Below are 24954 nucleotides of genomic sequence, written 5' to 3'. Positions count from 1 at the left end.
ATATCTAGTTGAAACCAGTAGAGACAATAGGTCATAAATTGTCTCTAGGTATGGACAGTAAAAGAGTAGAAACCAAACCGTTTTGGACAGATTAAGCCATCTTCCGCATTCAGCAGAAAAAAGGCTTCACTGCTGTGTACTCGATCTTTCTGGCATCCAGTAAATAGTTCAACTGAGAATACACAGTCTTTTGCTTGTTACTGATAGTATAACATACCAGGTATTAAAGATAAAAAGACTAGTTGAAAGTTCCCCTCAGAACTTTTCAATTGGTGCCATGACCCGGATTGAAACGATTCAAACGTTCCCCTCTGATAATGTGATCAATTCCTATTGTTTCCTCTGAGAAAAGTTTCTTCAAAACCCCAAAACTAAAGTCCTGCCACCGATTGTGTTCACCTTCTAAAGTAACACTGTACTTTGAATATATGCAACAAGGTTAAGATCCTTCAGTGTCCCTCAGCCTACTCAGCAAATGTCTTCCCTCTCGCTTGAATTTATAATGTGCACCGGGAAGGAATTAGCTCTAATCGTGGCCAGCTAAAAGCAAATTAACATTTGGGAGACAGCCAAAAACATGAATATACAGCACTACCCCCCTCCCACATCTTTTGTATAACCAAGAGGCTGCAGCCAGCTGTGGGTAATGAGGCGTATCCTTGGTGTGCATGTGTGTATGTGGTTGGGTATGCATGCAAGTGCGAGGGCACGCTGACGTGTGTAAATGCGTGTGTGCCGGCATGCTACTTTATACATCTCAATAAAAAACTAATGGAAGGCATGGACAGAGTTTGTCTGAGGCGCAAGGAGGCGGGAGGCTTCACAGGGGACGTCTACACAGAAATTAAGCATTCTATTTGAGTCTGAAAGCTACGGCAGGGTGCACCCTGCTGCTTGACTGAGGCAAACTATGCCTCCATCTGACAGAGCAATTTATGATGTCAGTGTAGCCGCAAATCCAGAAGAAATCCTCTTTTAACTGCGCTGATAAATCTCGTCGGCTGCGGCGCAGAGTTGGCTTACGGAACCTCACATGCACACTTATAGAGAATGGGAAAGAGTGAAAGAGAGACAGACAGACAGACAGACGGAGAGTAAGACAGATACGGTGGCATAACTACTCAAATCATATATTCTTTATCCTCCGAAGGAGCTACAATTATTTAATCATGATGCACAAACTTGTTTAATTCTTTACATTCTATCTACTTACAGTTTTTTTTAAACATAAACTACAGCAATATAGAGTACAAATTTCGTGTTACATAACTTTGTTTGTTTTGGGGAGCCTGCAATGGATTTAAGCCCTTTCCATTGATTTCAACGGTCAAGTGTGAAACAAGTGTTTTGTCAACCTAAAAATGTTCTTTCCAATAAAATGTTATATGCTATGGTGAGCGATTTGTCTCGAAATTTTTCACACAAGCCAGGAAACAAAATACAACTTTAACTCATTCACTGCCATAAATTCATAAAAAAAAAAAAGATTATTAAAAATTAGGGGCGACATTTTTAACATAACATTTTTTATTTTAATTAATCGCATGACTTCACTCGTTAACAATTAATCACAAATTCTATATCTGTTCCAAATGTACAATAAAAAAAATTCTAGGTTTTCATACTCTTGTTAACAAAAGTGGAAAAAAATGTTAAAACTAATAGAAATAGTTCAAATGAATTTAGATACGTGAAGTATCTGAGGATCGGTATGTGTGTGTATCTTGAACGCGTTATGTTTTTCTCAAAAATAAATGCACACTCCTGCCGAGCCACAAACGCACTATTGACAACTCACAAGCAGAATTAAACTTTTACAGATGTAAGTCATGATAAATGCTTTTGTGGGAATATTTTTTTGGAGCCAAATCTCTCGCCATGCTCTGCAGCCAAACTAAGACGTCTAAGGACAGTATTCTTATTAATATTGTGTTTGTGGAATATGAGTTCAGCAGCAAAATCCACCCATGTCCATCCATGTCAGGTGACCGCTAATCACGGCTCACCTGAAATTGAGCTGTGATTGCTCATTACCTGATCTTTGAGGAACTGTGATGTCATTTTCAGGTGACAGCAAATGGCAAAATGGCTGCCACCTAAGATGAAGAAAATGTGTGCTGATTAACTCATATTCCACAAAACCAATATAATACCATTTTACACTAGTGGGGGTCCATACAGCATAACATTGTAAAAAAAAAAAAAAAAACTTGTATCATAAGACACAACTGTACTGTATACATTGCGTTTATGTTTCATTTAATAATCATTACAGTTTTTTTGTTTTTTTTAATGGGCTGAGGATTTGGCCTCCGAGTCCCAGTCCAGTATGTTGTGGGCCTGGCTTCGGGCCATCACCAGGCCCCCCGGCGCCGTTGCACGCTAAGCAAAGAGGTGGGAGCAAAGAAATAAAGAGGTCATAAAAATAAACTAATTCCCGCTCGCCAGTACATTGGAGCACAAGTGCGGGGGTTAGTTTGATTTGTGCGCCATCAGCACGCAGTGACATCACCCCTGGCTGTGAGGGAGATTACATGGGTGGAGGAGGGGGGAGTCAAGGGTGAGGGGGTGAGTGATTGACTGCACCTTAGAGGTCAGGCAAGTAACTAGACACGCGTGTAAGTATGATCACATGTACACATACACACCACGGTATATGCTCGATGCATGATGTGTAAAGCCCTCATAAAGCAAGTGTCAGCTGCGATGGTTGTTTTGCTGCTTGCATTGTTGTATTTGTAAAGCATGCAGCAGGTGAAATCATAAATATATAACATGTATGCTGCTGGAACCTCCAGAGATTATTTTTTTTCGGTATACCTGTGATGTGATACAAGACATGTAAAAAATGTTTTATTGGGCACTGTCAGAGATTTACAATATTAACTCAATATGTTTATCATTTTAGTTGAGCTTTGCAGTGGTGTAGAACTGAACTGCATCATACTGAGATAAATTTCTAATTTACTTGTCCCTCTTAAACTGTGTATTTATTGTTCCCTTCGGATTAGGTGCATGTTAGATTGCATTCAATACATACTTTATGGCTTCTTCTGTGAAGACTTTTGGTTCTAAAGCGTTCCGCCAGTGCACCACAAGCCTTTCCAACTGGTCTGACGTTGACTCCTGTGCATCGTTATTCATAAATGTTCTGAAAACAGAGTGTTCAAACATTAACTTTGAACATTTTAAAGGTAACGTTTTGCAACATACAAACCTATATAACAAAGTTAGCGGTGCTGTGCCAATGATGAGGACTGTCAGGAGTTGTTCACACAAGCTATGGATCTGGTAGGGCCAGTCGGATCCGCCCGCTATTATGGTGATTGCAGACGAAGGGTCCCGGTGGAGCAAGGCCTCAGGACTTTCACACACGCTCCACATCAGGTGCTCCACGAAGAGTAGCACTGCTGTGATGTCACATCTTGTACATGTGGAGAGGAAAGGGTGAATGTATGAATGTACTGTATGGAAGGGCATATCTTTTATTGTCATTGTAGATGCACAGGAATGAATTGTCACTAACACACTCTAAAAACAGTTGGGTCAAAAGCAACCCAATTATGGATCAAAAATGGACCGATCCACTTTATGGGTCAATTTGACCCAACTTTCTGGGTTGTTTTATACAAAATGACCCAATTTTTCAGGTCTCATTGTTTTACCCCTTAGAATAGCATTACCATCGGCCTATTGAATGCACTTAAAAAGCCACCCATAATACCAGAGGTGAGAATTCCATCAATATTGAAGGAAGGTTCCGTCAATGACAGACTCCCGTTTTGTTGACGATTGACGAATAACGAGAAAATTGACGGTCTGATCATTGCCGGAAGTAGGTTTTCATCAATCTGTCAATGTAGTCTTTAATCCATCAATGGCCACTTTGCTGCCGAATAACAGCAATTGCCGATTACAATGCGGTTGGGCTTAAACTATTGACAGATTGATGATGGCGGAAGGGTGTCCTGACTGTTGACAATTGACGAATTACAAATGCTCCAAATTCATTGACGCGCCCACCTCTGCATAATACATTACTAGGTTATGTGTCAGTCAGCTATTTTTATGAGTTAATAGTTAGATCTACTATATGTGTCACGTTGTTATATCCATTTTTAAATTTGCCAACTCTCCTCAATGAAGACAATCAAACATCATCCCCACACTCTAAAAATTTTTGGGTCAAAATTAACCCAATTATGGATCAAAAATGGACTGATCTATTTTATGGGTCAATTTGCCCCAACTTTTTGGGTTGTTTTATAGAAAATGACCCCATTTTTTGACCCAAGTAAATGATCTGACCAATATTTATGAGTTGTTTTACTCTGAAAGACACATTTTTTTACTCAAAGTTGGGTCAAATCGACCCAAGTAGATGATCGGTCCATTTTTTTACCCATAGTTGGGTTATTTTTGACCTAACTGTTTTTAGAGTGCAGTCTCAACCCATCCAAGAACCATAAAAAAAAAAAAACAATGACCGATGACAGAGGGAGACAGGACAAAAAAGCCTGTCGGTACTTGGTAAAAAGTGAGATCTTGATAAGAAGGGAAGGGAGGGAAGAAGGGAAAAATAAGACAAAGCTCAAGCCATGCTCCCAAAGGTGTATATATAAACAGGAGGTTATCTACAAACAGGTATCATTCAGGCATAATTGAGCCCATTAGCAATTGGCAAGCATATCATTTGTTTACCTATACCTCAGCAATTCACATTGGAACAGTGTTGCCAAATTGCCGCCCGCAAGAAGTTATTCTGTCCTTGACTGCAGCTCAGTGTCAGTTTGAGAAGCTTTATGGCTATCACACTGTTCCTAAAGGAGCAATTTCTCGTTGTCCATGGCAAGTCCCTCAAAACAGGATTTTGACATATGATGCTACTTCTAGAGCAGGCATTTGCGCAAAGCTAGTTTGCTTCAAAGAGTGATATTGCCTTACTCAAACCAACTTCAGATTGTTCAAAGTCTTTAAGCAGAAGATTATAATGGTCAATAATAATAATAGATTTTATTTATTGGTCAACAACCTGAAACATAATATGCACTGCAAATTGGAGCTGCATGACGGTCATAAAGCTTCTCAAACTGGCACTAAACTGCATTCGTGTATTAACTAATGACACCTGAAATTCCTGGACACCCCTATAAGACTTCTGACAACAAGCACCTTATCTGCAGGTGTCTCTTATATGAAGGCTGGGCCCGGGCATATCTTTGCACCAGCACCTGTAACGTCTCTGATAGCACCTGGCCCAGCAACTCTTTGGCCAACTGTGGCGGGAGGACAGCCCACAGATCGCTACGGAGACCACACAGGAAGTAGAACCACATCTGCACCGAGAAGGAACAGCGCTCACCCTGTGGGAGAAAAAGGAAAGTTAAAAGATGAAGATATATAGTGGAGACGGACATTGACAGTGACACATAAGCACAAAAAAAGCAAGAAGGGAGAAAAACAGGAAGAGAGAAAGAAAGGAGAAGAAAGGGAGAGGTGGGAGAACGTCTCAAGTGATCAGGCCACCTGTACTCTGCACCTGGTTTCTTCTCCCACTGGGACTTTAGTCCTGAACTGGAGAACTCATCACAGTCACACTTTGAAAATGACGAAGGGAGAAATTGATACCATCTCTCAGAAAAATGAGAGCAAGGATAGAGAGGCGACGCCTCATCTTTACAGTCAAACAATAGGACATTGTACAAGGCATGGCGCAACCAGACTGACATACTGTCAAAACTGCTCCACTTCTCCAGGTCAATCCTTCTCATTTTGTTCCCACTTCACTTCATCAATCTCATATTTTACATCTTCTCTCTCTCTCTCTCTCTCTCTCTCTCTCTCTCTCTCTCCCTGGAGCAAGTCATTTAGGGATCTGTGTTTGATGGGAGCGTGACCGGACTCAATGTCCGGGATTAAGCAGCCATCCTATGCCTGTGGACCCAAGAGAGCAAATCCAGACGCACAGGATCCAAGAGCAGTTACCAGCATATGTGAGGGTTGGATCTAGATTTTAGATATACAAAACCCTTTCTTCGATGAAATTTAGCATTTTGGCTCCAGTCATCCTTTTTTTTCAATATTTTTCTGTACACATGTGCTGTTAATATATCATAAAGTATTTTCTCATCCGCGTCAACAACTTTTTTAAGGACAAAAGAAAGAGTGTGAAAGCGAGTTGGAAAAACGTGCTGCACCGAGCTCTAAGAGAGCCAAGGCACGGAGAGAGAAATTTGATGCATTCATCTTCACACTTGACATACACACAAAGTCACACACCAAATACAAGACACATTGGAAGATGTGGTTCTCCTCTCCATACCCACACAAGCACTCATGTGCACAAATACAAGCAGGCACGCTTGAACAAAAAGCTCACACCTGCGCACAGCAGGTCTGCCCGACACTGTTGACCCGGGGAAGCAGGCGGGAACAAAGAGGCACAAGCGGCGTATAGAAGGAAAGAGGGGAGCTTTCGATTGGTTTAAGGGCATGAAGGTAGGCTAGTCACAGGGGCCCTTTTGCTACTTTCCAGACAGTCCCACTGTAGACTGAAGACTTCAGACAGCTGAACCCATGGAGCCCCTGGGGTAGCGTGGAAGCCACAGATGTTCTCAGGAAGTTCATAGTAGAAGGTTCAGTGAGAAAGAGGAGGTGGGAATGAACGGGAAAATGAAAAGAAGATGCTGGAAAAGCTCCAGAGGGTTCCTAAAATCCTACAGAATCGGAGTCACGTGGTCATGTACAGAAGACTGTACTTTTAATATTGGTATGAATAAAATCAGACGGTGTAGATCAGAAAATTATATATATATATATATATATATATATATATATATATTTATTTATTTTATTATTATTTTTTTTATTATTATTTTTTTAAACACACCAAGAAGATAATTATTTTATTTTTTTCAAGAAAATGTCCTATTTAAAGCATTGCTTGTACAGACGCTCCCTTACTTACGAACATTCGAGTTGCGAAAAACGGTACATACGAACATTTCTGCGTGTACAGTATATCGAAAAATGTTTGGAAAGAAATGCTGTAAGTTAGATTTTGTATTGCGCGTAGTGCTTCTTTCCGCCGCTAATACCGACGATTGGCGCTGTGAGAGCTCATTGGAGGCTGAGCAACGTGTCAAGGAGGAGGAGGAAGAAACGCCGGTCTCCATGAAGCAGGAAATAACTTTTGAAGCCGATTCCAGCGACGACGAAGAATCTCTCATGATATAAAATCCTCCTCTTCCTCCTCCTCCATCATCTCCTTAAGCATCGAGTACATCTTCCAAAAGTAAGTTAAACTTCATTTTATTTATCTTATTACGTACATGTACATACTGTGTGTGTCTCTCGCTCTCTAACATACGTAGTACAGTACAGTACTGTACGTATTCTCTCCATTTTATTAAAAGTTTTTTTCAGTACAAACCAATGCAGGTTACTTGTACAAGCCTTAAACATACTTAAATAAACCTTCAATATACTTATATAGGCTTTAAACATAAATTATAATACAAAATATAGCACTGAAGCAACTTACGAACAAATTCAACTTACGAACGATCGTCCGGAACGTAACTCGTTCGTAAGGTGGGGAGCGTCTGTACTGGCAATTACAGTTTCTATAGTGACAAATTTACTTCTGGAATGGGGTGTTTCTTTTCCATGATTTCCTCAAAAAAAAAAAGTATTGTGTATGAAATTAGAGAACCCATTGTAAATATTTACGTGTACTATTACTAAAATTAGTTATTTTTTTAAACGATGGAGCAGATATTGATGTATAAAGAAAGTCAATGAATGCTTTTCACACTCGTATATATGTTTGTGATGATTGCAGACAAAAGGAGAAAAAATGAGCACTAAAAGTGAGAAAATCAGTTGATTCTATCCAATATTTTCCATTTTTCTTTACCTCATAAAATGGTTTGGAGTCAGCCCAGTGGTGGCTCTCCGCATCCTGAAGCACACAGGTGGAACAAACCTGGATACAATAGCTGCTCAGTTGGTCTTTCAAGGCCTCAACGGCTTGCTGGTACTTTTGGACAGGCAGCAGACTCAAATGCCTGGACAGAGAGAAGGGCAGAACACACCTGATTTATTATTAAAAGTTCAGTCTGACATATTGTCTCCTTTAAATCTGCCTGCCTTGATACTTTCCAGAAAGAGGTGAGAGTTTAACAGGGGGTGCAGGAAGCTTGGAAACGACGGAATGACTGGTGAAGAGAGGAAAAAGACTTTACGAGCCAGAAGGGGAACAGGCCAAGAGTCGGCGGAGGGGTGTATAGGGCCAGAGGTGGAAAAACAGGAGCGTGGAGGGCAAGCATGATGCCTTTGGAGGGGATATGTGGAGGGCAAAGGTTAAGGTGTTATTATGAGGCATAAAAACTCACCAGATGTAGACACAATATGGGTGTCATTACCACTTGTCAGTCATTTTCATTTTCTTTCAAATTTCGCACTCTTGCTTTGAATCTTAAATGTATCATCTTGATTTCGAACGTTTCTCAAAGGCTTACATCATTTTAGTGCTGTCACGATCACATGTTTTAAGAATCAATTAATCGACTAATCAGATTCATTTTAATTTTGCATGAAAGTGTATTTTTTCCCTGATTACTGTTTATTAACCAGTGATTGGTGTTTATTTTGTATTTTGAGTAGTGATTTTTTTTTTTAAAGGGATTGATGTACTATGATACCAGTTTGGTCATTGTTTTCCAAAGTATAAACAGATGTTTGCAAATGTCTTATATTGACTAAACACAGAAGCTAATCTGTCTTCTTTCATGAAGGTCTACAGAAATCAGTGAACAATTACTGTTGATAGGCTGAAATTCACGGCGATTACTTGATTATTAAAAAAAGTTTCGGATTAATTTGATCATCATTTAATTGAATAATGTTGTCAACTCTAGACCATTTAGAAGAAACAACAATCCATTTGTTCCAGGTTTGACTTGGCAAACAATTTTAACCCAAGGCTTAAATAATATACCGGTAGTAACAACATGGCAGAGAAAACTGTGGAAGTGTGTAAAACTCCAGGAGGATTATTTGAAAGGGGAAAGCTTAGATTGTTGTTTGGATTTGGAATGTAGCTTTTTCTGACACACCTCATACACTAAAAGCACAACACTTGTTTCTCTCTCACTGGAAAGCTACACGGAACACATATACAGACGCTCCCCACCTTACGAACGAGTTACGTTCCGGACGATCGTTCGTAAGGTGAATTTGTTCGTAAGTTGCTTCAGTGCTATATTTTGTATTATAATTTATGTTTAAAGCCTATATAAGTATATTGAAGGTTTGTATAAGTATGTTTAAGGCCTGTACAAGTAACCTGCATTGGTTTGTACTGAAAAAAACTTTGAATAAAATGGAGAGAATACGTACAGTACTGTACTGTACTACGTATGTTAGAGAGAGAGCGCGAGAGACACACACAGTATGTACATGTACGTAATAAGATAAACAAAATGAAGTTTAACTTACTTTTGGAAGATGTACTCGATGCTTAAGGAGATGATGGAGGAGGAGGAAGAGGAGGATTTTATATCATGAGAGATTCTTCGTCGTCGCTGGAATCGGCTTCAAAAGTTATTTCCTCCTTTATGGGGACCGGCGTTTCTTCCTCCTCCTCCTCGACACGTTGCTGAGCCTCCAATGAGCTCTCACAGCGCCAAGCGTCGGTATTAGCGGCGGAAAGAAGCACTACGCGCAATACAAAATCTAACTTACAGCATCTCTTTCCGAACATTTTTCGACATACTGTACGCGCAGAAATGTTCGTATGTACCGTTGTTCGTAACTCGACTGTTCGTAAGTAGGGGAGCGTCTGTATACACCTTCTACTTACACTTTGGCTAAATTAGCGGTTGAGTCCTTCAGCCGTGCATGGTAGCGCTCCAATCGTTGCAGTACGTAAATGCAAGTGGCCAACAGAGCAGGCAGGTTCCTCAGTGGGAGCGAGGATGGGACTTCCAGTGCTCTCTGCTCTAAACGGTCCAGCACAGCTAACGCTCCCCGGCTACATGCCTCCACAAAGCTTGATCGAACCTCCAGCAGGGAGCTGTCCCTGCAGGCAGCCGCCAGGGGTAGCAAAGCATCCAGCTCATCAACCACTGGAACACAAAACTGAGGAGAAAGAGAAGGTTCTTGTATAGTAAAACGTACTGAACATACATATCATCGCTACCAGGCTGGTCTTGGCGGTCTGTCTGTGTGTTTTTGAATGCAAATGCATGCATGTGTAACCTTTGTGGTGAAAGGCTCTAATCTTTAAAACATTGACCTACATGTAAATATGTTGAACAGTTCCTGCATGGGCAAGTTTGACACTCATAAGCAATGAGACCCACAAATACTGTCAGCGCCTTAGAGGTGTCAACAAACGCAACAGTCAAGCGTTGGATATGGAAATGTGAGGTGAATACAGGTTAAATAAAGCCCAAATAAATCTAATTAAATGTGCATTGCAGTGGCCAATGCTGCAAACAGTTGCCATAAGCATGTGTGAAAATGCTACACAACATTTACACATTTGCGTAAGTTTACACCATCCATATGGTGTTGAGTCAATGCCGGTTGACTAGATACTAGAAATAGTACCTCATTTGTCAATGGAAAAGTGTTATTAGTGACTATATGGTGCTGAGAAAATACAGGCAGTAGATAAGTGTATCGTGTTTTGAGGCGTACCTTGGCTACCATGATAGGAGTGTCTCTCTCCGAGTAGGTATCCAAGTCGTCATCAGTGACATTTATGCTGCCATCATTGATGCCCCCGTGTCCACTTAAATTTTCCAACAAGAGTGAATAGTGACCCAAAGAATGGAGAATTTCCTCCTGGTGAAGACTCTTGCAACAAACATCATCCAGCACCACTTTGACACAGTGAGCCATATGAGGAGCCAGCCCACTAAAGGCTGACCTCCAATCAAACTCTAAAACCTGCAAAAGAGACAAATTCATCTTGTTAGGTTCTGTTTAGGTTCTTAAAAGGGAGAAAATAACTCACCTTTGGTGTGTGAAATGTTGGCGTTGGGAATATCGTGCCTGTTCCGGTCATGTTTGACTCCTCTTTACCCTTTTTCAAGATGCCTACACAAAAAAAGGGTTGCTTGATTATGAAGAAAATATTCATCACGATTATTTTGGTAGTAATTGAAATCTCGATTGGGAAGATCTTTTTTTTGGTACAAAACAAGAGAATGTTTAAACTAGGTGTGTCAGGGGTTAAAAAAATGTAATCGCAAATAATCGCACAACTTCGATAGTTAACTCACGATTAATTGCAAATTTTATATCTGTAAATGTACAATAAAATGTACAATATTTTTTTCCTACATTTTCATATTCTTAACATAAAAATGGAAAAAAAAAGTTTAAAATATGGCTGCATCTTTTAGTCATTGATACAGTAATTCCATAGTTGATAATTTAGTTAAAATTAAAAAGATGTACTGTACTGTAAAAAAAAACAAAAAAAACGAGTGTGATATTGATTTGTGTTGAGGTCATTTTTCTGCCCCTAGATGGCACTATTGTATTTGTAAGACATTGTTGACAGCTCAGTGCATTTTTGCACATTCAGAGCTGTCTAATCTTTAACATGAATAAACTTGTGAAATTATGCACATTTTTTAAATTGTAAAATAGAACTTGACCCCAGTCGCCCCAAATATATGCATCATTATTACATTTGGACGTGGATGTGGACGCTGCGGTGCGGCTGGAATTCCCTTAGTACAGACTTTCCAAGTAAGGGGCGGTCACTAATCATGCGTTAAAAAAATTAGTGGCATCAAAGGAACTTTAAATTAAGTAAAAATGAACACACTAATTTTGACACCCCTCGTTTAAACGTACTGTAAAAATTAAGACATTAACTCTTTGAAACATTATAATTATGCAAGTTCCTTCTGGATGAAACAAAATTTATTAAATTAGTTAATTTAAAATAAAATAAAAAGGTGCAAATGTATAAATTTTAACAACTCAGAACAACTCAAAATTAGTATTAATAATCTTTTGTTTTATGATTATGCTAATTTTGTAATTGTGGAGTGTAATAATTGAAATTGTAATCGAATTTCAATTGCTTGCACAGCCCCCTACACGAAAACAGAAACAAATATATAAAACTAACTGTGCCAGATGATGCCATGAACACCTCATTGGAGGATCAAATGTCCTACTTAAAGAAGGCTGTGTAGCGTCAGACTGTTATACTGTAATGATATGCTGCATGATCATTATTCCCAAGGTGTAACATGAAAGCAACTGTATATACTGTCATTTCAGTTACTCCAATGTCGACTCACTGGTCAAAACGGGATGTGGTAACCAGAGAGTATCAGTAGAATAGCTCAAAGGAGGGGGCAAGAAACAGGTGGTAGAGGCTAATGGCGATGCCATTACAAGTCTAATTTTCAGGGTTTAGAATCCAATTCAACCCAGATGGCATAAACTACAGTCTGGAAGGGGTAATTCCGGGAGGGGATATTATGTGGATGTGTGTGTGAGTACGTGTGGAGGGGTGACATGAGACAAGCATACACGATGTTGGGCTGGGTTGCAATTAAAAAGCATGCACATCAAGGCCAGAGTATCCTAATCAGTAGGCGAAGAGTGAGACCCCAGGCGAGGCAATTTAGGCGAACACGAGTGCATGGAATGGAAGAAGGAGGAAGCAGCCAGCACATCACTTTTTGACCTTTAAGCCCCTTTAATGAATTTCTGGTAATTAAGCCATTTGATTGCCTCGAATTAATGACTTGGATAACTGGCCTTTAAAGGCTGTTTACCTCTCAGTAAATTGAGCCTTTCTGCAAGTCTTGTTTTTATAAATGTAACCTTTATGGAAATTATGACATGCACCAAAAACACTCTCCGTTATTTCTATGCTCTGAGAGTTCAACTGAGAAAGGATAATAAAGGGAAAAATCCAAGCTGAAATAAATTCCTTCTAGACAGTTAGAATGGCACTCAATAGAGCCCAGACCTCTGCCAAGGCTGATGAATAAAGCCGGTAGAACCCTTCCTCCAAGTTTAATGTCAATAATGGGAAGAGTCATTTCAAATTTATTCTGCTATGAATAAAAATAACTGAATCTTCTTGTGGAATAGCCCTAAATCACAGTTCTACTCCAGTCCTGTAGGTGACAATAATGTTCATTCTGAAGTAGTTTCAATAAACCAAACAAAGAAGAAGACATTTTGGCAAACCTGAGTTAAGCACTGTTTGTGATGCCAGTGAATGTTGATTTCACGTCAGAGTTCATTCCTAAACATTCTGTTAACAGCCTTATTTGTTCCCTAAACAATCCTATTTTCAACAGGATCAAAACTGTCGCAAGGAAATTTGGTTTCTAAATTGTCCCAACAGGAATGACCATTAAGATTATTTAGAGAATGTTTAGGATTTATTTTATTTTTTTTACGAGAAAGTAATTTTCCGTTATTTCACAGTATTTTTCTGGCGCCCTAGCTGCTGGAAAATTACCCTTTTTTTTTTGTGATTTGTTTTTTACAGTGTATATCTGCACTTACTACGTACTTAACTGGCATAGGTATGAAAAAAGTGGTATCAAAAATCCCTACTTATTACAGGGATGTGATTTGACCAAAGTGAAATTATCTGAAAAATTAGCCGGGGGTCTGGGGGCCGCTGGCAGCCAGCTCATGGGTTTTCCGTGTTTTTAAGTACTTTCAATGCACTCACATGACAAAGAAATAGACAAAACAACAGCATAAATTTTCAATGTATATTGAACTATCCCATATAAAATGGCAGTTTTAGTCAACTCAAAATCAGTCACATTCAAAAACATTGGACTGCCTTTGCTTTTAAAAACTATCACTGAGAATATCATCATATCTAACTAATGTGATTACTAAGTTAACACATAAATAATGTTGAAGAGTTCAAATTTCATGAACAAATAATTGTATCATGACCAAATGAAAAGTTACTCATATTATAGCCTACCACAAATGTCTTTGTTATAGCAGAAGATGTTATCTGTCGGAGTCATGTGCATACACAATGAACTACTATAAAAAAATAATAATAATAAAAAAAAAAAAATCAGATTTTTTTTTTTGGGGGGGGAGATAAAAAAAGCGGAATTCCGCGAATTAGCGGAAAAATCACATCCCTGTTATTATCGTGACTCATATGGCATGTTACCTTTTACAGACGGAGCCTCCCCTGTACAATTAATGAAGGTCATGTTGGTTACCATCTCTTTGACGTTGCTCTCATAGGCCAGCAGTGTGCAGGCCAGCTGGGTTAAGGCCCTCAACTGGTGGGAGGTCAAACTGAAGCTTCTACTTTTCATGGGAGCCTCCATTGGCGCTGTGGAGAGAATGAGGTGTTTGTGGGGATGTGTAACTGACACAGATACAGAGAAGTTGAGAGCCACGCTAAAGTTTACAGTTCAGTAAAGAATAAACAATTTCATGAAAGTAGGTTTCTGACATGCGCTCATCAGAAAACACCCACAACCCGCAGCCTTGCCAAGCACGACACCTCTTATAAATATCGACCCATTCATGTTTTCCCAATGCACCGCATAAACAAAGAGACAGTGAAAATATGCAAAACTCGGCACCCCCACCAAGTCACACATGCACATCCATCTCTCTTGGTACAAAACTTTTTTTTTTTTTCCCCTAACCCGACAATGACCCCTTTGGCAAATATGGATTTCCCATTTTGGAGGCTGCCAAACACATCACCCGGGGGATGTTCCGCATTAAGTGGGAGAATGGGTGGCGGGGAGATGTGTTGCCATACTCCCAGACACATGCACAAATACTTTTGTGTTTGCCTAAATGAGCTCCATTGCAAAGGCATCTGGGACTGGATGAGCTCAGCATTAGCCTTGACTCTCAAAGTGCTGTGATGATTGAGAGAGAGGATGAAAAAGCAGATAATTGTAACATCACAGCCCCTGGATCCTAATGTCATTTTGCCATATTGTTAAACAAAATCTGACAATATGACAACACACTGTCCCCAGGAGTTCGTCTCTTTATCACGTTTGAGGTTTGACCCGCTCATGATGTCTGCGTGATTATGAGATTATGTTTGTGAGGGTTTTGCGGCTTTGTGGGCATGCTGTGTTTATGTCCATGTAAAGCTGGTCATTTTGAATAACTTAATTTAGAGAGGACACTTTGGCACACATTTGCACATGTCGCTCTTGGATTATAATTGCCATACTCGAACCAGACTGTGGCCACCACGGAATATAGACTGACCTCAAGTAGTTTGTTGGTGTTTGCAATTGTAAGCGTACACATCTATTTACGTGCATGTGTGTGCAGGCATGTACGAAATCGCGTGTGAACACCGGAATGATTATTTGGTGTGCGGCCATATTGGTGTGTATGTGCAATTAAACTGCATGAGTCTGCTGCTCGGCAACTCTTCTGTAATGGGGTCCGGTGGGACAATGTGCGCATGCTGCATGTGCACACTGCACACGCGTGACCTGGCTGACACCCACGTGCTTGCCTTTGCCTCACCATCTCGCACATTCATGCACGCAACACCAATCATGTCTATTTGTGAAGACACCCAACACATCAACTTGGGAGTGTAAACAATCCAAAATGGATGAGGCAGGGACACGTTGCAGACCGAGTGGCTGGAGTCTCTGAAATGACTTCTCAAGCCTGACCACGAATAAGAACATAGCGTCTTTTAACCATCACTTCATCCTATGCTGGTCATCAGCTTTTCTAGAGCAGTTGTTCTTCATTGAAAATAAAGACATAGGTAAAGGGTTTATATAGTGGCCTTTTCATTGAATGTGGCTTTGAATTCAGAAAGCATTGTGTCCTTGTATTCCTTATCTCCTAACACATCTTAAGGAATAGTCGTGCTGGACTAGAATTGCTCAACTTGGCATTGCAAATCATGCACATGAGATACTGACTTGACTCATCATCATTCAACTCAACTTTGTATTTATCGAGCACACTTTAATTAAAACAACCACAGTTATTTTCTTAAGATGGAACCCAGGGGCGGCACAATGAAAATCGCAGAGGTCCCAGAATTGAACCCTGCGGAACACCGTACATTTTGTTATACAGTACATGTGACTTCATGTCACATATTCGTCCCACCACTTAGTTTTTTGTTTTTTGCTGGACATAGTTAATATTAAGGGATTACAATAATACAGAAATCACACAACATACTATAACAACAGCCATAAATTGACTACTAAGCGCACCAAGTTCCCTACAGCACAGCATGATCACCTGCAGGCAATGACGACCAAGTGCACAGTAAATTCTGCTGCATAAATTTCACTCTATTTATAGACTGAGTTTTAGAGTAATATTTCATACATTTGGAAGAGAGTAAAATAAAAAATCGGGGGGGGGGGGGGGGTAAAGGGTCACTCAAGAGTTGAGGAACAAACTCACGACCTTCAGCTTGGGAGACGGCCACACTACCACCTGAGCTGTGCCACTCCTAAAAGTGGAGTCATGAAGATTCCAGCTGACACAAGCAATATACCCCCAACCTGAAATTGTGGGTTTGTTCCTCAACTCTTGAGTGACTTTTTTATTTATTTATTGTACTCTCTTTCAAGTGTACATTTTGCATTTTAAAACTGAGTCTCTCACCAACCCGCTGGAGTTTGATCAAGCCCAGGTAATGAACCACTGTTCTCAAGTATCATACACTTATTTGGTTCCAAGCATCCAAGTCCATTTAGCACCCTCCCTGAAAAACATGCATAATACTCCACTTGTCCACGACCTTGATGTTTAACAGGGCCCCCTTTCCCCACCTCTCCTCCAGCTAGCCAAGCTATATCAGTATTTATTGTTGTCTCCCCAGCCAAATAGCCCTATAGCCATAGATGTCTAGTACACTGCCATCTAAACCTCATTATACCTTTGTCACAACAGTGAGGGCAAATGGAAGCTCTCAAAGCAGCTTGATGGAGAGGGTGTGCTTAAAAGCACCCAGGTGTGTCATACAGCATTGTGAGTAGCGTGTCCCAGAGAGCTGACCGACTCAGGGCACGAGCAGGCAGAAGGGTTCAGCCAAAGGTCAGTGTGGTAAGAATCAATGAGGGACGGCTGTTGCTGAAAGCGGGCAAAAAATATGTTTAAATAAGAGAGATCATCCACACGATGTGATGATGTTCTTCCAGACAAAAATCAATGCTTCCCTATATTATCCTTTATATCACAACAGAAGCTGACATATAAATAGTTCAGTATGTGCATGGGGAGAACATGTGTGTGTGTGTGTGTCCAGTCTCAGTGTGTAGCTTTTAACAATGACAATGTAACACAAACAAAACAAACAAACAAACAGAGCAGGTATTTTTGGCGAGCCATCAGTCTTCTCCTCGTCCGCCTCTCCTGTGGGTTCCACCACTAGCTCAATAGCGCACACGCATACTCACACACTCTAGCATACACACACAAACTGCTCTTGACTGGCAGGGAGCACAGACAGAAGGAAGAGAGTAGAGGAGGTGGTGGGGAGAGGGAAACGGGGAAAGAGAGGGAAGGAGAGAAGCGGGAGAAAGAGAATTCCCTTAGCAGTTGTTATTGATTCCGGTGTTTACGGGCGAATAGTTTAATGCCGTTTACAAAACAGAACAGATGCAACCAGTGAGCAAAAAGGTAAACAATTGCTGTGTGGCGGGCTGCCAAATCCCCAGACTGATGTATTAAACTCACGATGAAGAGCATTTTCCCTTTGGCTGCACTTATTGCCACTTCATTTCCTCTTAGCTCACAACACACTCTCCTTCTTGGCGTCTCCCTCTTTTCTCTCACACACTCACATTTATCTGAGGGAGGAAAAGAAGATAGTATGCTTTTTGCCGTCTGGCTATTTTCTGTCCTTCTGTGACCCATGAGGCCCAGTTCTCCCTAACACAGCCATTAGTAAGGGAATTGCATGTGTCTGACATGGCCGAAAACCAATTATGAGACACTTTCTACCAAATGATACCCAAGTCTTTGGGGAATGGGCAATCATGCAATAATTTGGCCACTGATTTAATTTCTTTCCAGCATAGCGCCTCACCCTCGCTTCCCCATTTTGGCTCTTCCTCTCATTCTGCCTGTTGGATGTGTAAATCGGACCACCGGGACTTTACCCCTCTTGCCACATTGCCCACTAGCCTCTATACATCCAGCACATTGGGCAAATGGGCGTGTGATGCGTGCACTTTACAGGTGATTTCTGGTGCATGTTTAGCCACAGTGTAATTCAATAAGGTAGAAGCAGCTCATAAAGGCCAGTGAATTGTATCCCATCATGCACAATGAAAGGTCAAGGTGCATTACGTATTATATAAATTCATAGATGCCAGCTGTACAGGAACTGGGCAAAGGGTAAGCAGATTAATTGATATCACATATTAAACAGGTGATTGATACACCAAAACGAACTCCAACATTCCAGGTCAAACTCCATAATTCTGAATCAACCAATTTGAGGGGAAAATAAACAAAATACATTTTGGTGTAAATTTTCATCTGACTGTCTTTAAAAAGTCTGACCTGCTATTTTTTCCTAACCAACAGCTTAAACATTTAATGTTCCAATCTTGTTTTATTGTACAACATTGATCAATACCTGCGAACTGCGTATTAAGTAGTTCTCACAAATGAAAAGCCTATTAGTCATCTCACAACAGAAAAGGACACTGGCCGAATTTACAGACCTCTGTGGAGGGAGATGAGATCGATGGACAAGATCGGTTTTATTTTAAAAGATCGGCCCATCACCTATCCCGCAAATTAAGGTAGTCGGCGCCGAAACCGATCCTACCCCCTCAGAACTGCTTTGATGCAGAGCATATTGGGAAGCAAAAAGTGGCTACAGTATCCAACTTTGGCTTTTTCGCACCTGTGTTGTGTCCTGCTGAGTATCCAACCTTGTGCAATCATATCACCGGGTGTCAAGCAGAGTACTATGTGTACCTTGGGTGCACCTGTAAACGAACGTGTGTGTTTGTGTGTCGGTGAAAGTGCGTGGAAGGAGGCTATAAGCCACAGTGGATTGGCCCGCTCGGCCCTGTGACAGCTGGGCTCCTCTTTGTCAGTTCCGGCCCACTGCTCTCCCAGACAGCCTTATTATGGGAGACGTCCTGCTGTGATTCCCAAATATGGACGCCGACACATGCGCACACACATAAACACAGCAACCAAAGCCCTGGTGGTCCTTCCTTGGGGCTTTGCCCACCTAGGGCGCAGCAGAAAGCTACCTGTCCTTCACGGAAGGGTACTGTAGCAATACTTGATATCTGTATTAAGTTGGCTTGTGCGAAAAGAAGGATTGTAATGGTTAAGAGTGACAGGGGAGTAATATTTGAGAATGACAACTACTTTTTTATCATGTGTCTGTCCTTGTTTCTCTTTGTGGTGTGATGGGATTGCCAATCTCTCCTACTCTACTTGACCCAAGCAACCTGCACAAAGAACACAGAGGATTTGGCTACGGGAGCCTTTCATAAAAAAAAAAAAAAAAAAAAAGTTGCTCGGTGCCCTTGCTTGCATTATTATTTTCAAGTCTTCTGTGAACCAGATAGACTCTTTATCGCAACGTGCGGGCTGCTCTCGATAAGCTAGTCATTTTTGTCATTGCTCTCTCAATAGAAGCTAGCAGGAAAGTGTTCATATCCTTGAGCGTTTTCAAAAGTAATGCACAAAAGCCCATTGTGGTCACATGGAGGGCAACAATAAATGGCAGACATAATACACATCCCAATGGGGTGGGGAAGATAATTTTCTTTGATTTCACTCAACTTACTGAAAACAGCCTCGTCGTACTCTACCATAGACAAACATCTCTAAACCGAAAGCACCACACACACACACACACACACACATGCTCAGGAGTACATAGAAATTGCACAGAACCCCCACCATTTTCCTCACACATAATTACATGGCAGGATGCGGTTGCACGTCCCCGGCTGACAGTGTGTATAAACTCAGGCAGAGATATGATCTAGTGAGGAGCTGCTCTTATTAAATATTAACAAACGCCATTCCCAAGTAGCCTCAATCCCCACAAGCACCTCCACTGCCAGGCAGCGACTCAGCCGAGCTTCCTCACGTCACTACACAACCTCTTTCCCCACTGAATAGGCTGCTGCGCTTTCACCAAGAAAGAGTTCAAAGAGCGACAGAGGGTGAGGAGGAGGGGGGGGGGGTGCTATATGCTGGGGGTGAATGTGCTCGTTGTACATGTTCAAACTCAATTCTTTTTTTCTTTTTCTTTTTTTATCTATAGGGACCTGCCAACATCGTCATACGGGAAAATTAGTAAAAGTGGAATTCAAATCAGCTCTATCAGAATGGGGTTGCAAAGTGTTTGAACAGAATTTTAAAAGTTCGCCTTCACCCCGTGGACTATTGTTAGGGAATAAATGAGATGTGTGCATGAAGGGAAGTTGCACAGAAAGTGTTTGATGTTCATGTAACCATGCATGCATACTGGAATGCCAATTGGAAATTGAATGATAGATATAAAAAAAATTTTTTATAGATATAAAATTATTCTTTATCAGGCAATTTTCTGAGTAGGCCACATTTGATCAAAGGTGACTGAATACCTACATGTCCACCTATATAACCGACCTAAAAAAAAATTATGTTTGCACCACCACACCCATCGACAAACTATTTTTTAAAGGGCATTGAAAATGGCCACTATCCCCGGGCATTTCGTGAGCTTTGCACGCCACTGCTCTTGGGGATGGCTTCATCATGCCCTCATTGTTTTATACCTTAATATGATTTTTAATCATAAAGATTAGGGATGGCAGAGTACTTTTTTTTTTTTTTCAGGAAAGCTCAGTATTGTTCATTCGATTTGACATCATCATTGCTCTCCTTTTTTTTAAAAAAAACAAACAAACAAACAAATCAATTAAAAAAAATTAATAAATGTTTTTTTTTTTTTTTTTGATAACTTACATTGATGTTTCTGCATTTGGCAATTTATTATTATATTATATTATTAGTATGGGATTTTTTTTAATGGGCTTTAGGTGAACTGATGAATACACACACGCTCGCACGCACGCACGCACATACACATACTCACCCACATACAAAAAAAATAAAAAAATAAAATATATATATATATGTGTGTATATGTATATATATATATATATATATATATATATGTATATATATTAAAAAAAAAAAAAAAGGGATGGCAGAGTACTAATACCAGGTATCGTTATCGGGTTGATCCCTGACCTTATTTCGAGGTATCGGTACTCGTTTTAGGATCAGGAACTAGAAAATAGAAATTGAAAGAATAGAAAATTGCCATTCATTTCATGCAATTTTAAAGAAAAATGCTATATTAGGATATCTAGGTCTTTCTATGTCATTGTATTTATCAATATTGGTACTCGTATTGTTATTAGTGTGAAAAAAGATCACTATCGAACATCCCGATAATAAATGTTATTACAGCATATGGACATTTTTCCTTTTTCTACCTATGAAAGGACACACACAGACTCCAAGAAGTGCGTTCGTGAATGTTAAAGCCTTCACATCTGTCTAGGTACAATGTCAGCGCCTGCCTTTGAGGCAGTAGGGTTAAAAAGAGATGGCAGATCTTGCCGTTGAACGCTGTTAAATGGTTCAGTGGTTTGACAGTGGCTGATGCTACAGACAACGCTGCCTCCCTTGGGAGCCTGCAGAGTCTCCCAGGCATCGCTCTTATCAAAATATACCTACCGCCTGCCGCCACTGCAGGAAGCAACAATAACGCAGCAGGGGAGGACAGTGACATCTAACGAGTCATCGGATGCTTATGAAAATAGAATCATTTTGTGTTACCGTAGCCGTAATTGTCTTGACAATTATGGGCGTAGCCGTAATTGTCTTGACAATTATGGGCGTAGCATACAGTATAGACAGTAAAGTGTGAAAGCAGATTATGCATCGCTGCTCAAACTGTGGCTCAACAAGAGCCACGGGCATTTGGGTGGTGAACATGGGGGTTCTCAAGCTTTTTTGGGAAAGGGAAAAGAAAGGGGAGGGTGATTACACAAAATGTAATCCCAGCTGTAGCCCTCAAAGCTGTGTTGCAGCTGATAGTTAAACACACACATACACACACACAAAAACCTCAACTGAGCGCAAGCAAAACTGCACAACACAGGTCCCTCGTTCCCTTTGGAGCCGTGTTCTGCCTCCGGTGCTACATTTGACGGTTTGTTGAGCGGCACGTAGGTGTGTAGCCTCCGCTACGTTACGTGATCAAACAGGCCGAGTGACGCATGGCCAATTATCTTGGCTGCCTCCTCTCATCTCACGTTTAAGCAGAGGGGAAGGCGAAAACCAAAGAGAGAGGGAGAGACAGAGGGAAAAGGCGAGGCAAGGCTGCCGGCGTGTTTATCCAAGAATGGCAGATGTAAAGACGCTTTTCGCGCTGTTCCACAGGGAAACTGACATGTGCACAATTTTTGAAAAAGTAAACAATGGCTCACATGCTTTAGATTTTTTTTTGTTTGTGGCACAGCCTTACCGTCAGCAAGTCCTAAATAAGTCAATATGAAACAAAGGGAATATGCAGGGAATTAAGTATCAAAAGTACACTTTTCTCTAGTCTCAGGCTATGACATCGGTGTCAGTGCCATCACACTGACATTCTGAATTTTCTACCACTCACCAATCTGCGCCGAAAACTATTGCAGCAACTCTTTGTTTTCACTTTTTCGGTCCTATAAGACCGTAACAGTACTTGGAAGAGGAAGAATGGTTTGGGTTTAATTTCTCATTTGTGTCCTCCTGAATGGACTTGACCTACAAGTGAAGATGCTGGCATAGTGTCATGGTTTGACCTTGGATATGCTTCACAGTACTTATAATCATCTTCCTAGTCCTTACCTGTTAAAGATTAAACGCGTATTAAAAGTGTTTAGAAGTAGTTTGAGTCGAAGGAGCCTTGACCTCAGAGGTGCTGCACCACTCTCTTGCTTGGCGAAGGGAGGAGAGTGAGTCAAATAGGAAGGAGGAAAGCAATTACAATGGGAATAGTTACTGGCAATCACTTTCAAGGATCTTGGCTCAGAGCCTCACACACGACAGTTGAAATGTAACAAAAAATGGAAAAGTGAAGATGAAGAAAAGAAACCTTTAAAGGTTAACAATGATGGTAAAAGCAGTGTAACACATCTAAACAAACCCCTCAAAACAGGACTCAAAACAAAGAGAGAGAAAATAATGAATTAACTCAACAGTGTTAAAAGAGGAGTACAACGGTACTTACCAACTGTTGCACGAGACTTAGATGAGTATCTTTTTATCTTGCTGCGGAGTATAGTGTTCTCCCGCAAGGCTGTTTCACATTCTCTCTCCATCAGGGAGGACAATTCACTGGCTACAGGGCGGAGGTAGGATGCATTTAGAAAGCTCAAGATGGCGTGCGGCTCAACTACTCTCGGAAGGACGTGGAGGTCTTCTGTTAGGGCCTGGGTGAAAGCTGGGACCACCGAGCGGAAGGCCGTAGTCACTCTGTCAAAGCCAGTTACACCACCTGGACTGGAAGACATGGCGGAGTGCAGAAGAGCCAGCATGGCTTGGCCTCTTAGTCCCTGGATAGAGAAAGCCAAAAGAAAATATATATATATATATATATATATATATATATATATTTTTTTTTTTTTTTTTTATATATATATATATATATATATTAAAATAGCACGTTCACAATTTGGCTGCTGAACCCAAAAATTACACGAGGTCAAGATCACAGCTCTGACTGAAAATGATGCGATAATAATGCTCTAGCATTACCACTAGCTAATTAGCATTAGCAGCAATCTAGCTGGCCAGGTTACTTTTATAAAGTGTTTATGAACACTTTCGATTTATGTATATATGTGTTTAATCTTGTTCATAAGTAGCCGTTACCTGGTAATGAGTGAGCACTTCACACTCAGGGTACAAGAAACACAGCTGCTGCAGGCAGTGGACTCGTTCAGGAATGGACAAGGAGGGTACTCGAGTCGCCGAGCTTTCGGTCGACAGCCGCTCCAACAGATAGCAGCGGAGCTGAAGACGGACATCTTCCCATGCTACCTGGATCTTAAACCAAAAATTCAACCAAAGTGACGTTTAGTCTCTCAATATATTCATTTTACAACTTAGACAATACACAGAATGTGCATTACCTCGGATGTAGAATCATCTTTGACTGTGTGTATCAAGGGAAAGGGAGTGGAAAGGAGTTGAGAGAAAGACAAGGATGAAGATGGGATACAAGGGAAGCAGATACCCCTCTGGGATGAGAGGTTTAGTAATAGATGCAGTGTCGCGTCCTCTCTTCCTTCCTCCTTTGACCTCAGGTAATCTTGCTAAAAAGAAAATAAATTTAAAAACACTCAAATAATAGTTTGAAATGTTCTCCCAAAAAAAAAAGTATGAGCCCAAAAACATGCCATGGACGTGCTCTATACTGACATTATGTTAAGTTTTTAAATAAAATGCACTCCAACAGTGTAAAATAAAAAAAGAAACCTTTGAATTTCTGTTTTTATGACTTTCCAGTGTATGGGTTTCCAGTGGTAGACTACCCACAAATGTTGGAAATTGGTTGCAAATTAGATTTCAATGTATTTATTATTGCAAAAATGAATACCAATGAAAGCACCAAAGCTATTTTTTTAATTGAAATTTTCAAATTTAACAGAATTCAATGACAGGCGAAATAATCAGTAATCATAATTCTTAAAATTGCCCTCATGTTCACTCTCAAAATTAATGACACGTTACTTTTCGAACATAAAATAAATTTGCGCAAGGAAACGTTTGGAAAGATTCAAAATAGAGAGGACTCTGCAAATCAAAAGGATCATTTCATTCTGATAACCACTTATCTGTCAGCAAGCCAATAGTTCGCATGATTTATGAATATGA

At 40.5% G+C, this 24954-nt stretch overlaps 1 protein-coding gene across 3 annotated transcripts in view; it reads right to left on the bottom strand.

Annotated features, from left to right (window-relative positions):
• kiaa0825 (KIAA0825 ortholog) overlaps nucleotides 1-24954 on the bottom strand; it is a 139978-nt gene that overhangs the window by 101313 nt on the left and 13711 nt on the right. For all 3 annotated transcript variants that reach the window (XM_077561610.1, XM_077561611.1, XM_077561613.1), the window contains exons 4-14: nucleotides 24210-24392; nucleotides 23950-24123; nucleotides 23306-23630; nucleotides 14201-14368; nucleotides 11027-11109; nucleotides 10708-10959; nucleotides 9866-10143; nucleotides 7919-8069; nucleotides 5173-5363; nucleotides 3218-3424; nucleotides 3041-3151 (exon numbers count right to left, since the gene is read on the bottom strand). In XM_077561610.1, coding sequence (XP_077417736.1) covers nucleotides 3041-3151; nucleotides 3218-3424; nucleotides 5173-5363; nucleotides 7919-8069; nucleotides 9866-10143; nucleotides 10708-10959; nucleotides 11027-11109; nucleotides 14201-14368; nucleotides 23306-23630; nucleotides 23950-24123; nucleotides 24210-24392 — 2123 coding nt within the window. The remainder of the gene's footprint in view (nucleotides 1-3040; nucleotides 3152-3217; nucleotides 3425-5172; nucleotides 5364-7918; nucleotides 8070-9865; nucleotides 10144-10707; nucleotides 10960-11026; nucleotides 11110-14200; nucleotides 14369-23305; nucleotides 23631-23949; nucleotides 24124-24209; nucleotides 24393-24954) is intronic.

The sequence above is a fragment of the Vanacampus margaritifer genome, chromosome 3 (genome assembly GCF_051991255.1).
Source record: "Vanacampus margaritifer isolate UIUO_Vmar chromosome 3, RoL_Vmar_1.0, whole genome shotgun sequence".
Classification (NCBI taxonomy): Eukaryota; Metazoa; Chordata; class Actinopteri; order Syngnathiformes; family Syngnathidae; genus Vanacampus; species Vanacampus margaritifer.
This window is presented reverse-complemented; position numbering and strand designations above follow the sequence as displayed.